This window comes from Columba livia, chromosome 4, assembly GCF_036013475.1.
Source record: "Columba livia isolate bColLiv1 breed racing homer chromosome 4, bColLiv1.pat.W.v2, whole genome shotgun sequence".
Classification (NCBI taxonomy): domain Eukaryota; kingdom Metazoa; phylum Chordata; class Aves; order Columbiformes; family Columbidae; genus Columba; species Columba livia.
This window is the reverse complement of record NC_088605.1, coordinates 72,563,564-72,579,384: the sequence shown is the minus strand read 5'-3', so window position 1 is coordinate 72,579,384 and position 15,821 is coordinate 72,563,564. Positions and strand designations below refer to the sequence as shown.

Sequence of the window (15,821 nt, the reverse complement as noted above, 5' to 3'; positions counted from 1 at the left end):
TCTCTTATGACACACTAAAACATATTAGTATTCTTAAGGCAGAGACAATAAAAATTTCAGCCTTCTAAAGTTAGCAGGCATAGAGCTTTTCCCTGTTGACTAGTTTTAAAATTGACTGGATACCGTTTAACTTTTGACCCGTTATGTTCATAAATCATGAAGACCAGAAATGCTTACTATGTTAGAAAACTTCGTTGCTCCAGATGCTGCGAGATTGTAAATTATGGTTTTGTGTTTGCCAGAATTTTGAATGTGACATCATAGGACTATGTAGAAAATGATCAGCTCTAGCTTGAGCAATGTTTTAGGGTTTCATTTTTTGATGTTTTCCTTATTTGGTATGATCATAAAACATGATAACCTGCCCATACCCCATATTGCCTGTGTTCTATACTCCATTCCATTCTAGAGGGACTTTACTTCTGTGATGTAACAAAATATATGCATGTCTAGAGGTTCTTTACATGTAATGTAAAGTATTTATGTGACAATGTGGAAATGCCAGTAAATCTGTGTTAGCATTTATAATGATTTAAAGAGAGAATTTTTATGAATAATGCAGTAGAAAAAAAAAAGACAACACCAAATACACTTTTCCTTTTCTAGCAAACTGGAACTGGAATGGTTTCTGGTTTTCTTGTAATGCCTTCTGGAAGATACAGATATTGCTATTGTGTTTAAAATGTGTTCAAGTATGTAGTGATTGCTCTGTTTCCCACCTCTGCTTTTTAGATGTTAATTGAACTGGTCTATTTTATTTTTCAGTCATCAGTTCAAAGAAATATTGTCCTACAAGGTATGTAAAAAGAGGGGGAGGCGCAGGGAGAGGGTTATGTGCGCTTTCCTGCATTTCATCAGTTTTCTGATCAAATAAGTGGTTACCTTTTAATTGCAAGGATGAACTTGTGTTATGAGAAATGTTCATTAGTAGCACAGATGTTATTGTGTTTCTTTCTCTCCACTGTCCATTTTTTAAGGCTTTTATTCTTCAATAAAATTAAATAGTTTCTCCACAAAATAACTCTATTATAATTTATGAGATATTCCTAAGATACTTGAACATTTATCAGTTATCAATTACAGGATACCAATTTATTTAGGTCTTAAATACGATGTCTCATCATTTCTTAGGTAAAATTATTGCTTTTACAGATATTATTTTCTAATAAACATTAGATTTCTCCTTCTAATTTATGTCTAGAAGACTGGACATAGTGAGTAGGAAGAACTTACACTCAACAGCAAGAGTTTCATACAGTATTTTTTTAAAAACATTACTCGAAATTATTTGATAAACACTCACGTGTTTTGACCCTGGGGAGCCAGGGTCTGGGTGGAGATAGTCTGCAAAAAAAGACAAAAGTGGGATAAAGAATCACCGAGGCATGCGGATCTGAGAGAATGAAGATAACAGGTAACGGGAGTGAAGAAGGACCAGAGCAGAGAGGTGGACAGCAGACAACTGCTACCAACCTGTTAAGCTTTATCTCGTGCTTTTCAACTAGTTAGTGATAAGCAGCCGGAGAATTGAAGGTTAGATGCTCTTACTGTGGTATGGAAAGAAAATGTCTCCATTTCAAAGAAGCAAGGCTATATAGAAACTTCACTAAGTTTACATGTCAAATGTACAGGGCCTTGGTGTTTGCAATGTAGAAATAAATTTTGGATATGCAGAATAATCCTTTGTAAGAGAGTATGAGAGACGGTATTTCTAATATCCAAATTTTTTTGGGGGACAGTGAGCATAGCAAAGATGTAGCAGGAAAATGGAGATTATCCTTTTTAATCTTCAAGTAAGAGGATGTTAAAAAAATTCAGAAAATTTCCAGCCATCTTATACAGGGCAGTTCAGTTATCTGGTAATACACTAATCTTATCTTCATGACAGTCTGGTTTATGTACACTTTGTTAATTTACATGGAAATAAGTGGCCATAGATTACGATGATAAAAGCAGCAGGGTGGATTTGGACCTGCCATTATCTTTTCCCTTGATTAGCATTCTTTTCAAGACATTTCTATGTTTCTAATACATAATCAGGAAGAACTGGAGTTTCAGTTCAGAAAAAGTTTATTTGCTAACGTATTATTTAAAGTAGACCTGTTGACAGTACAGAGGGAGATGGTGACAATTATAGAGCCAAAGATGCTTAGATAGGATAGTGTGTATAATGTCATTAAAGCTCAATGAGTTTTTTTTCTCAATCTGTTGATCCATGGAGGCTTAAATCACAAGGTGTGTCAACACTGTAGAAATTCCAGCATTTTATTATTTGTGTTGCAGAAGGGCACAGGGGCCAAGGGCAATGCTAAAAAATATTGCTGCTCTTAATAATGTAAGAGTCTATACAAATGGTCTAGGCTGGTTGGTGCCTCAAATAATCCTAGTTATAAATAACTTTTGTTATACTTCTAGCTATATATATTTTTATATTTCATATTAATAAATTGTTACAGGTTATTGGCTAGTAGCCAAAGCTGCCATGTGTTAGCCAGACTTTGTCTGTGTCACCCCCCTCCAGTTCCTGTTTTAAATTCATTTCTTATCTTTCATTTTAGTGAGATCTAAAAAGACATCCAGGAGTCTGGCAATTCCAAACCTTTTTTGATGAGGACATTATGCTGTAATTCATTAGTTTATAGCTGCAAAGAATGAGGTTATGATAGCCGTAGATTTCTACCATGACACATTTTGAGACTCTTTGTCAAGACACTTTCCCTATAGGAGAACTGGAAAGTAAAACTGAATAACTTTGCATGTACAGCTTAGAAAACTTAATAGGAATTGAAGGCGCTGATGTTCTTGTAGGTCATTTAACTGTTTATGCACATACAAAGTTTGGTCAGTTTATAGTTATTATCCTCATGATCTTAGAAATGCTTTTCTTATTATTTCTGCCAACAGGGAATGTGACAATTTAACAACTGTGTCATGGGGAAATGATGTAGTCATAACTTAAGCTCTTAGTTTAACTTTTTAGATCATCTCTGTAGGAAGCCAAGGCATTAGAGTCAGTGCAGGTTTTACCTTGGCTCTGCTCTAGTCGGATGAGCTGAGACCTGATGTTGCAAAGAGCTGGGTTGTGCTGGGTGTCTGAAGGCTGCTGAGGGGGTCTGTGCTAACACGGATCCTCTTCCTCTCCTCCGCATCCCTCTTTTTCTCCCCAAGCTGCCTGTCGCTCCTTCTTCTCTCCCAACAGCAGCCACGTTGCCTGTGGCTCTCCTCCTCCATTCTCCAGTAGTCGGATCTGGGTTTAATGTTTTCAGCTCTTTTGTACTACAAAAATAACCATATTTGAACTGAACTGACCAGGTGTAACGTGTATAAGTCCTAAACACGCTATAAATATTCTCATTTTGTTTGCATATTTCTTATGGAGCTGTGAGCTGCGAACCTTCATGTGAATGAGCTGTAGTAGGGAACAAATAGCTGTGCCTTAACATATGGTGGATTTATTTCAATGGTTAATATTTGAGTACCAAGTAGTGATAATATTTTATTTTATAATATTTGGGCGAACTTTTTTGTGGTCAGGTATCTATTAAATTTATAGATTGGATGGATTGTACTATGGAGGGAGTTACCATCTTGATTTAACATGAAGATGGGATTTCATTCATTTTTTTGTGTGAAACAAAGACTTCTGGATGTTTATGTCCCCTTAATAAAAAGCTAGGGTAAGTATCATTAATTGAGGATACTGAAGGAAGCTGAAATATCCTTAGGTGAAGTTGATATCTCCATCTGTTAAAGGAACCAAATCCTTACAATTGTGATTCTATGTCAGGCAAGAATTAAAGGAAAAGAAAAAAAAAAAGGAGTTTTCTTTTTGATGCAAGACACATGTCTTTTTTTTGAGAACTGTAGCTCTGGAAGCTTTGCTTAGCAGAGCACTTTTTGCTGTTGTCTGTTTCTATTTTCTCCCCATGACATTATAGGAGACTTGGGAATGTTGTACAGTTCTATAATGGTTCTGATTTCCTCTGTCCTGTACTTAATATTGTAGCTGTCCCAAAGAGCACAGCTGTCATCAGAGCATTAATTTCACTGCTACACCTTCGAGGCGTTTTCTTTCACCATCTGGCTAACTTGTGTTCCTTGGCTTGGCCGGGCCTTGAGAAGCTGTTCTGACAGCACGAGGGCTGTTTGAAGGCAAATGGGGATGGGATTCTGCCTGCCTGCAGCCCACCTTGGCTGACAAGACAGGGACAGATCAACAGCAGCTTCTCTAGAAGCCTCTGCAGAAACTTTAAAGTGGAGCAGGGATAGTTTGAAAGTGAATTGTGCTTATTTTGATGTAGGAAGCTTTCCTATTCGCAGCCAGGTGTATTTTGCCTCCACAATCCATTTTGCCTTTGGGATCTTTTGGGTTGAGGCTGAATGGATTTAGCAGAGCAGAAGAATTTTGACCCACAAGGTAATTCTTCTGGGATTCAAACTCACTGCTTGGGAACAATGTGCCACAGTTCAAATCACCCATTTAAGAATTTTGTCTCGGCTGCTTATTGGTACAGAGGTGCTGCCCCATGTTGACTTTGCTAAAAGAAATACATATTGCTCATCGGTAATTGAAAGCAAAATTAGTTTGCAACATGTCTTTGAAGAACGCTATGTGTATACGTTGTATCCAATTCAACCGATGCAGAGAATTAGAGAAAATTTGGCAAGAAACACTCATTAGCAGAAATGTGGTTGTGGTTGCAAACACTTGATGTACATGCAAATTTGCACGCCCCAGCAGTATCAAAATTTAGGATTTGCCCACAAATAATTTTTCTACAAATACAGGCTTCAACACGATAGCGTTTTTGATACTTCTAAACATTTAATTATGTTTTTCTTACTTTATTTGGAAGAGGGAAATGCTACTGGAGCAAATTTCTTTACTTTTTTTCTTTCTAGGAGCACATGGTCCTTTGCAGATTTGCAGATCAGACAGCTGTTCAGCTTCCACCTGAACGCAGGCTAATTGGTATGAATTTCTGTAGCTGTTGTGTAAACTATCTCAGTAATGAATTTACCTTGATATATAAAGGAAAAAGTAATGCGTATGAACAGGACATTAAGTTGCTGTCTTCACATAACACTTGGAAAATGGGAGTTTCTTCACATTTCAGCTCTTACTGTTCTGTTCTGTATAGAAACACTTTTCTTCTTTCAGAATTATCGATATGAGATAGATGATTTACATTTTGCTGGGTTTTGTTGCTTCACCTGTTTCTTTTCTTCCACCATTCTCTGAAAATAATGAAGCCTTTGTAAAGTTTACTAAAATCCTTCTGTTGCCGGTTTATCTTACATTAAAAGCACAGACTATCTGTAATAGTAATTTTCAGCATGCACCCTTTGTCCTGCTTGTAATTGTTTGTTGTAGCTCTCTTTGAAGGGCAAAACCTAATGGCAGCTGGAAACAATCAGGCTAAATTGCAGAGGCTGGACCAGCTTTGGTACAGGCTGGCTTAAGAGCATACAAACCTATTTAGCCCACCTCATTATTAGGATCATCGCAATAATTTTAAAAAAACCCACAGGTTTTCTGTGATTATTTTTTTTTAACAATGAATAATATTTATAATCTGAAGACTTTGCCAAGAACACGGTTTGGTTTAGTCCTATATCTGGAGTACCAGCCTTCCCATTGTAGGGAAACTTATGTTAGAGCTACAGCAGTGCATGACTCAATTTTTACCTTTCAGTAATCAGTTCTGTTTCAGGTTTGTAATTTATTGCCATTCTGAGTAAGAGCAGCTGCCTTCTGTTGGGTTGTTCCTGTACAATTAACAACCAAAGCAAGCTGATCCCTGAGATTTTAGTTTCTTGGTCAGGTGTTAATGATTTCTGAGGAAAAGAAATGCAAGAAGCTCTCATTAAGATAGTGGGAAATTCGTTACTCACAAGGACAGCAAATTACATGACACTTCAAATATTTGGAATAAGTAAAGTGATTTCTTCGTTATGTGCAATATTCTAGTATTCTTTGACTTACCAGACAGGAGCATATTATGCCCTTTTGTATTAATGTTCTGATGGAAGCTATAAAAAAGCTTCTGGGTGAGAAAAGAGAGAAGCGTCTGCAAGCTCTCAGGATATAACTGTGCATTTTTGGCTTGCAAAAAACACTTAGAAAGTATATTAAAGCGGTAGTAACGAATAATCGTAATGTTTTTAAAATACTTCATTTGAAGAATTTAAAGTAGTTCCTATGCTCAGTACACAGGAAGAAAGTCATAGATTCTGAGATAACTGTCTATTTTATAATAAATTTATTGGCTCATTAGCTATCATCATAGGATTTGAAAAAGAAAAGTGTAAAAAGGGCAGTGTTCAGTTACCAGTGTACCACCCCACCTTGTCTCCTGCTTCTTGCCAGGTGGACTGAAAACTGGAAAAAGACCCAAAAATCTTTTTTGAAAGACTGTAACTTTTACCTGTTCTTTGTCTCTGAAACTGCAATTGTTTTCACAAATTTAACTGTTCCCATGCTTTACTCCGACAAAAACAAACCAACCAAAATCTTATTCCTCTCCCTTCCCCTACACCATTACTTTGTCTGGTTTAAGGAATGTTATTTTTTCTTTAAGTTCCGTTAATGCTAATCTGTTTTGGTGAAGATCATTTCCATTTCAGTGTTCTTTTTCAGCTTTGGTGCTTGTGGTATGGGAATCTTGTTGACGTACTTTTAGGTTTTGCTTGCAAATAATTGTAGATTGAATCAGATCAATGCTACAGCCATAGTGAGATTATTATTATCATTATTATTATTATTAATAATAATAATAATAATAATAATTTCATTCTGTGCAATGCATGATCAGATATTGAGAAAACTATGTGGATTTCATTTAATGAAAATATTCTTGAACAGATGGAGACTTTATTTTCCCTGTTGTGAATGGTGGCAAAATGACTCATTCTGCTACTTTTAGAAGATTTTAGGATTGTATTGTAAACTGTATTTTAGCAATTACCACTGAATTTATGCAGCTTCAGTGAAGTGACAAATCATTTTGTTTAGTTGCCTGTAAGCCCCTGAAGTGCTAAAGTGCGGCATTCTGTCTATGACTGTCGTGGCTGAAACTGTATGTTTGTCAAAGGAGTTCTCACCAATTTCTATAGTATCTGTGAATGTAAAAATATGCAGCTGGACCCAGTTCCGCCACACACCGCAATTCCCTCTTAAATGAACAAAGTTCTGCTTCCCATTTTCACTAGACGTGTGTATTTGATCCACTAGATGCAGCAGTGGGACCTGAGTGCAAACATATTGATGGTGTTGTGAACATCACTACAGCCCACCTGACTTATTCTATCTGATCACAGAACTGTTCTATGTATTTCACAGTGTCTTACTGAGAGAACCTACGGAACCAGGCCCCAAATGTGACTCTCCCAACACCCCTTTAGTGTGTACACTTTGAATAGTAATTATATTGCCGTCAGTGGCTGGAGTGTCTACATGTGATTTTCTATGAAATTACAAATGTAGAATGGTGCCACAAGAAGTAATTTACAGAGATCCATCTTGGTTGGCTATATAAACTGGTGATTTCTCCCTGCAACATATAAATCCATACAAGACTCAGTTGGAAATTTCTTTTCCAGGCTCAACTTTATTATTTTATTTCTAAATTGTCTCCTACCCCGTTACTACCCCAATCAAATTCCAAACTACAAAAAGAGTCCAAATGTCATAGCATTGGTGAAGTCAAAATAGTGCATTTCCTTTGTAACTAAGGAATTCAGCTGAGAAGGAGAAGATACGTAGACCCTCAAATATATTTATCTGTACAGTTCTATCAGGACGAGGTAAAATCATTGGCTTTGAGACTGATGCAGGATTGTACCTTGTTCATGACTTAAGACTGTGTGACTATGAGTGGTAAAACATTTTGGGGAAGTGCTAAATCTTCCTTGCAAGAGAGTTTCAACCTGCTGAAAATACCATTGATAAATCAATTCTGTATTTCAAAACATAATTATTATAATGAGTAAATACGTAAAGATAATGGCCTCATCATCTTGGCCTGGCTGCGTCATAATACAAACTTCTAAGCAAAAAACCCCCTTGAATTTATCCTTCCCATTTTTTCTTCAGGTAAATCTGAGATAAGATTAGTTTTCATTAGTAATTGAGTATTTATAAGCGGTTACCATTCATATGTCTCAAACCAACTACACTGAATCACTGTTTGGTATTTTAGTCTTTTATTGATATTGAATCAAATTTTAGATTAAAGTGCAGGAAGAAAATAGCTATGGTTCTAAAGGGAATAGAAGTTTGGCAATTCAGAAGGCTGAGGGCTAAACTAGGCATTTTTTTTCCTTCCTGTGGCTTTTACATTTTATATGGATTTTTCTGTGTTTTGGGAATATTTAAAAATAGTTGTGCCTATTATATTTCTCCATATATAGAGTTAATAACCGTTTTCAAGATCTTTGCTAAATGAGGGTTACAAGTTGCAGATGTGATTTAGAACTATTAATGACTGTGTATTTGAAATAAAACAGATAAGATAGTGGTTTTTTTAAGTGGATTTGGAACTTATTTTTTAAATGAATTACTGATGTGTTTTCCTAACATTGAATATTAAAGTGTATATTTTTTCTGATACTGGTTCTACATTTTAAGAGTTTCCATGCTCTCCTTTGCTCTTGTTTTAGGAAAGCAGTGTATGGGGCTTGTGGATCTGGATCGGGCATGGGCTGCAGAAGAACACAACTACTCTGTCCAGGTTATATCTATGGAGCCAGAGAGTTGTTCTCCAAAGAACAATATGCTTGTGGGCATCCCTACATAGAGTGCGAAACTTGCATTTGATTTGAAGTTGAACGTAAATCTTCAGTGTATAATGACATTTGGCAGATACAACAAGCACAGCTGGGAACCAGACATCACGCGTCTTGAAGCCACTGCGTTTGGAAAAGGAAGCAGCACAAAAAGGCCTAGAAAGTGAACTGCATGTGGAGCACCACAAACTGTACTTGTAATGTGTCATTAGGCAGCTTTTGGTTCTACTGAGGAGTTTCTGGATCTAATGACTGTGCATGGAGTCATCTGTCTGTGAAGGTTTAGAAAAGAGTTGGTCTTATTCAAGGGAAAGTGATTTCCTTTTTAGTAAAGCTGTCTTGGCTGCTTTCACATTGCATTCATGATCAAAACTGGATTTGCCTTCCTAAGCAGAGCAGTGATCAGCCAACAGTGCACATCAGAAAAGATCAGATTTAAGGTGTTAATGAAGAAGGCTGTGCAACAGGTGGTGGCTTGGCCTTGCTGAAGAATACCACACTGCTGGAGGAAGATGATTTTTAATAAAAGTTCATCAGAATACTTCGGGCATCATTCTGCATACCAAAAATGTATTCTAACTTACCAATCTTTTAAAAAGACTTAAAAATTCTCTTTAAATATTACACAAGAGCTCTGTAACAAAGCATTTGAAAGTGTCTTTAGTTAAAGAAAGCAAACCTCTAATTATCCATTGACCGGATAACGGGAGCTAGTGACAATGTCAGCAAATGGATACTTCACTGCCACCAATGCTAATGGAAGTGTGTTGCTTCACATTCTCAAGAAACGTGATGTCAGAAGAAATTTTTAAGGACAGTTCATGTGTCTCTATGCATCATCTTCATTGATTTTATATTCAGTTTAAAATTTGAGCCATGTTGCAGTTGGGGAACCATTAGAAAGGATCAGCCACAGTCACGTTACTGTAAAACAAAAATAAATATTCTGTGCTCTGAATAGTAGGCAGTTTTCTACCCTAATTTAAAATCATCTTTTGACACTAACACAACGGAAAAGAGCTCCTGATGAGATTTTTACTGCATGCTTATGGGTTTGATACATTTATGAATTCTGCCATGGATTAATTTAAATATATCTGAAGTGTGGTCAGTATCAACGTGTGCATGTGGGAAACAGAATTAAAAACAATAGGTATTGAAGGAAAAGGAAGGATTCTGAAATATTTTGTTCTTCGTGAAACTTATCTCTAAAGGGTCTAAATGTGAAGACTGAAGGGAAGCTGCACACTTAGTTGGAAACAGGAAGGTGAGCATGTAGCTATGAATATATACCTTTAGATAATGACAGAGTACCTTTTCTGCAACTTTTTATAGTTAGAGGAGTAACTGGAGGTTAGAAGAATATATAGTATACTTAAAATATGTGGCAATACCAATTACCTCCAGGATTTTCTCTTATACTTGCTCAAAGATAACTCAGGGTTTGTCAATTCTGATCATTATTCATGTTAAATTACTTTATTTAGAACTCCAGATACTATTTCTGGAGTGATAAAACGTGTCTTCTGAAATTCTCTAGGTTGCTACAGTAGACATGCATGCAGCAGAATGGAAAACGGGTATGGAATGCAGAGCTAGAACAAAAAATACCTGGAGTGAGCCCTTTGTATTTTCCCAGGGAGATACAGCTGGTAGTTGCTGAATGGAGCAGACATACAAGTCATGGGAATGTAAGTAGAGACGGGTCATGGCATATGTAAGTACCAAAGCGTAACAATGCAGTGACAGCCCAGAGAGCTGTGCCACGCGTGTCCCGCTCCCACAGAAACATGCTCACGGTGGAGACTCCATTGGTTCAGCACTAAGGAAGCATTTCATCAGCAGGTTGTAAAATTCTGCACCTGTATATGGGACAACCATATGTAAGATGTATTGCAACCCAGTTTTATTAGATTCACCATGAAAATCTTATAAAACATTTACGTTACCACTGATCAAAATGCATAGATAAACCACCTGCAGAGAAGAACCATTATTGCTTCCCACTTAACAAATCTGAAGGTTGAAAGATGCTGCTGATGTGGTGACATCATGCTGATGTAATATCATTTGTTGTGCTTTTTAGATCTGCTGTACCTACATACTTCTCTGCCACCTGTGTTTTCTTAGTTCACAGCAAGTACATTGGAGTATAGAAGTAATTTATTGCTGATCATATTACTCCTGATACAGCTTTTTTTAAAATTATTCCTTCTTTTCGATGGATGCGTTTTTGAGTTTGGAATCCATTCATCAACATTAATGATGTTGGTATGTTGGTGAGGATTGCGTTAAGTTTTGTGAAGCTCAGAAAGAAAAGATCTCTGTTCTGTCTGCCTTCAGAGTGCAATTAAATGAGTGGTGAAGTCGGAGAATCTTACACACGTGAGAACTAAAGTAGTAATTACGATGTTGTGTATGTGATTATGAAATTGGATAGTTGCAAAAAACTTGCTAGTTGCCAAAGGGTTAGAAATAGAAATAGCATACAGAAAAAAGGCAGTTTTCCTGAGCTGTGTTCACTTCACGTGCCAAAGCCGAAGTCTAATTTCAGAAACTGTTTTTAGTATTTTTGTATACTTTAATCCATCAAAAAACTTAGTTTGCATTGAAATTATTTTGCCAGTCCTAAGTGATTGCCATTTTATCTTCCTATTTGTGTGCTATTACAGCTCCCCATTTTCTTACTTTCCCCTCTCCAGTGCTAGTTTTCCAACCCACATCTTTACTTCGCATGTGTTGGAACAGCATTCCATACATATTTTTAACTGCTAACGGCTTTTTCTGATTGTTAAATTGTCGATTTCAAATAACATGCCAGAGTACTTAACATGCCCTTTATTCTGTGATTGTGGTCATTTTTAACATTTTTATTTGTATTTGATTGCATTTGCTACATTGAGTGTTGTAACATTTCATTTCACATTATAATGAGAATTTGGAGGCTTTTGGAAGGAATATATATTTGAATTTATGAAGATAGAGCAGGTAACTGTACTTTGAACTGTTGCAAGTACAACTGTGTTGTAGCTCAAACACCTTCAGTTACGGTAACGTAATTCTAAGCTTATGTTCAAGAGAAATGCAATTGTCCAGTCATGGACACAGGAGACAAAGGAAAATCAGCTCTGTTAAATCAAAGTAATAAATAGGAAAATACATATCAAAGGTAAACGATACAACACTAAATTCATCTGTGCTATGGAACAGAAAACTCAAACATTAGCTTTCCCTTATCTCCGGCATTGTCTTGTTGCCCAACTTTTGATGCGTTTCTTACTTTTGGTGTTTTTTCCATGGATTTCTGTCATTTTGTTCATCCCCAAACAGTAGCATGTCAAAGGCCTCAGCATGACTCCAGTTACAGATGTGTCATTTTGGCATGATTAGGGATTAACGTGTCAGAACAAATGTTCCTAAAGTGATGTTGCACATAAGGAAAAGGAGAGAGAATGTCTGTAGTTTTAGCACTTGTGTGGGGACATGATACCTCTTTTTTTATTAGGAGGCTACAAAGTTAGATGAAAATCGTAGACTTAGGAGGTTGGAGGCGTTCCAAGAGGCCTTGCTCTTTTATTTTCCTGGGGATGGAAGGGAGGGTGACCTGCATATAGTTCCCTGTGTTGTCCTTGCTGTAAGATTTACCTTTCAGAAATCATTGGTGAGCCTACCTGGGCTTCGCAGCTTCTCAAAGACAATAAAGAGCAGCCTCATGATCATACCAGCCACCTCTCCCAGTCCTCTCAGATGTGTCCTATCTACTGCTGCGGGCTCGTATTAGAAAACAGCACCTAAGTGGAGGAAAAAGGTTGTGATATGATGGGAAATGTTAAACATGGAGGAAATGCGTACACTTTTCTCCCCTATTAAATAAACATGAACAAGTCTAAAATTAACTTCACTCATTAAAAAAAAAATAAAAGAACAAGAAACCACATAATAACCACTCTGCTGTGGCACATCTGACTTTTATCAGATGTTTTAGCCTAATATTTTTAAGACAGCCAGGGTACTTTTGGTGCAGGCGTGTGGAGAAGACCAGGGGGTGTAAATAGGGAAGAGTGAATTGCATGGAGGATGGTTATTTGAGATATTCCAGCTGTGGAACTCACTCTCTTTAGCAACTTCGTTTCCTTACCCCTCCCATTTGTTTGTAGAGAGGTTTTTCATCTGGTATTTCCTGGACCGTGGAACATTTCTGGGTTATCTATGGCTGTTTGAATTGATAGATGTAAGAGCTGTTTCTGTGTTTTTTTAATGACAAACTGACCTACTATTTGGTTGCATTTAGTCTATAAAAAATACATATTAAAACACAAGCATAAGGTGAAGAAAATAATGTAGGTGACGTTAATAGCTTGTATACAAAGAATCAAATTATTTTGCAAAGAAAATACAAAAGTGGTGGTCTGGGATAACATAGCCAACTTGGTGTAGAACTCTAGGGGTGCCAGTAAGTTTGTAAGTTTAAAGTTAAGTGATCTTGTTTATAACATGCATGTTTCTTTGTGGCATCTATATTCAGACAATGGAATTTCCCATGACAAACTATCACCAAGCCAGGTTTTAAATAGAGGTTTTTAAAATAAGGATAATGAAGTTATCCATAGTTAAAATAGATGGTAGGGAAGGATCATGGGGGATGGAAGCCTCATGTTTTAGAACCTAAGCCAAGAACTTCGAGCCAACTGCTGTTCACTAAAAACATAATCACTCCTTTCTCAGAGGCCTCCAGTCTGGACCACTGTTGGCAACCAGAAGAATCAAAGTTCTGATTCACTGTTGCAAATTCCAGGCGCCTTCCTTTAATTGAGGTCTGCACTGCCTGCCTTCTGAAAATTAACTTTTATTCTCTGACCACTGAAAGGCTGCTGAACTGCACAGCTTCTGGTTATTATGGTTTTTGCCCAGCTGACATGATTTTTCAGGTACTTCAGCATAAACTGTAGATTTCGTTCATGAATAGATACCCATTTTCGTACCCCTGCTGTGCTGCACTTCCTGAGCTATAATGCATATACATGGCTGTGGTTCAATATAAATTTGGATGGTGACATAATGGGCTGGTAATAACTCCTCGTGTGTTTTATTGACGTTACTTTCTTAAGCAAAATCACATCAGTTATAGACTACTCATGTTGCCGAAGAAGCTGGTGGTTATAGTACGTGTGTGTAATTTTGCACATTGCTTTTGCATGCTTTTAGCTGGCTTTGTAGAAATAGCTAATGTTTGGCACCCATGAAGGTTCTTTTTATTCAACTGGCATGTTCCTATTCAAATACCCATTTCATGCGGTCACCGACTATAGAAATAGTTAAACAATACTGTAAATGGACATGTTTTCTTTGTTGGGATGATTGCTGACACACTGAATTCTTTTCATTAAGTAATTTGACCGCAAGCATCTCTTTACTTTGGAAAAAGAAGAGGGGAAAAAAGCTCTACCAAGTAGGTTTTCCTCTCAGTTTTCATATTTGCAGTGCTTGTATAGAGGGATATAATTAGAATTTCAGGGTAAATTACACAAAGTATTGGATGAAAATCAAGGCTAAAGTAAACATTCAATTCCTCTTTTTTGCATTTGACCATTACAACCAAACATTAGGTTATAAATAGATACCTCATCCATGTTGGAGTAACATTTCATGTTCGAAGTATAATATGAGTCTGGAAAAGAAAATCCTTTTAAAAGTTATTTAAAGCAATTATGCAATTTGAAACTTTTGGTTAGTTTATGAATCTTTATTACAATTGGATTACTTTTCTATGCTCTGTAATAAATACCAAAAAGCCCTCTAAAGTTAAACATATTCCAGCTGAATAATCCTTACTGAGAGAATATGCAACTGCAGTTGTTTTTAGCTCTTGATAATCTTACATTGGTAGGATATCTATATATTAGTATACACAATAGCTGCTGTTAAAAGAATAAATGCTATTGACACGTATACTGTCAACCTGATGGACATAAATAATCTACTTAATTTGTTTTTAGCACTTTGCCTGAAAGAAGCGGGAGCATTCAAGTTCTGAGGATAACACGCAGCACCATTCTGTGTCTACCATCCTTATTCTGAATTTGCTGCACTATGTAGAGATCACTAGAAAGTATAGTTTAAAATCTTTCAAGATAGTTGGTCTTGTATATCTGATCTTGAAGAATGTTACTGTCTTTCCAAATGTCATGTTAACCATGAAAATGTAGCCATATGTGTGTACAAAATTTCAATGACTCAATTCCTACCTTTTTCTACAGGGAAGAGTCAATGAAGTGCAGAAAGTAGTAAGACAAAGTTTTTAAGCTATTGCTGTCAAACTGTTTTTGAACAGTAACACTTTATTCCTGGGTGATCAAGTCCCCTAGACTCATGCCTTACATGAAGCACGGCAGGTTTTCTATGAGTGCTCTCTGGCTCTCCTGGTTGTATGTACCTTCCACACATTGAGAAAGAGTAGAAAATACCTTTCTTTACTCAGTGTCTGGTTTGAACCAAGAAAATAAAAGCTGAAGGTGTCATCAATGAGCCAAGCAGGAAGAAATTACTCAAAGCAGCAAATGCCAGGCAATGCTAGTTTAATTCTAAGCTATACTCCAGACCCTGTTGTGCTGTCATGGTGTGAAGAGTGAAAAAATCAGTCAGGCTTTGACATACAGGAGAACTCTACATTTCTATAACCTCTCTCCTTGATGAAGCGTGTCCCTAGTGCACAGCGGTGGAGCGTTCTTTGAGGCTGTGTGTAATGTAGAGAGTTGCCTGACAAGTGTGCACATCTAACGTTTTATTCATGTCAGTAATGCTGTTAATATTGGGGATATGATTCATAGATTAACTAAAAGTTCATTATACCTAGGTGTGGGTTCAAATATTTGTTGGTTTGAATCCCCAAATTATAAACTTCTGGGAGCCAGGAACTAAAGGTTAGCATCCTTAATGTCATTTACAGTACAAGCAAATCTGATCGTTTAAGTGGACTTCCTTTGCTTCCTGATTTAACTTGTTTAAAATGTATTCCCTTTTCCTTACATGATCAT

At 36.8% G+C, this 15,821-nt stretch overlaps 2 protein-coding genes across 8 annotated transcripts in view; both read left to right on the top strand.

Moving 5' to 3' along the window:
- Positions 1-9,745, top strand: part of GSTCD (glutathione S-transferase C-terminal domain containing) — a 51,663-nt gene extending 41,918 nt beyond the window's left edge. For all 5 annotated transcript variants that reach the window (XM_065062804.1, XM_021282954.2, XM_065062805.1 and 2 more), the window contains 3 exons: positions 766-796; positions 4,903-4,972; positions 8,662-9,745. In XM_065062804.1, the coding sequence (XP_064918876.1) occupies positions 766-796; positions 4,903-4,972; positions 8,662-8,798 (238 nt within the window). In that variant the 3' untranslated portion in view covers positions 8,799-9,745. The remainder of the gene's footprint in view (positions 1-765; positions 797-4,902; positions 4,973-8,661) is intronic.
- Positions 8,852-15,821, top strand: part of NPNT (nephronectin) — a 64,071-nt gene continuing 57,101 nt past the window's right edge. For 2 of the 3 annotated variants that reach the window (XM_065062802.1, XM_021282961.2), the window contains exon 1: positions 10,188-10,478. In XM_065062802.1, coding sequence (XP_064918874.1) covers positions 10,471-10,478 — 8 coding nt within the window. In that variant the 5' untranslated portion in view covers positions 10,188-10,470. Of the gene's footprint in view, positions 10,055-10,187; positions 10,479-15,821 lie in introns of those variants that run through there. The other variant, XM_065062799.1, reaches the window with a different exon arrangement.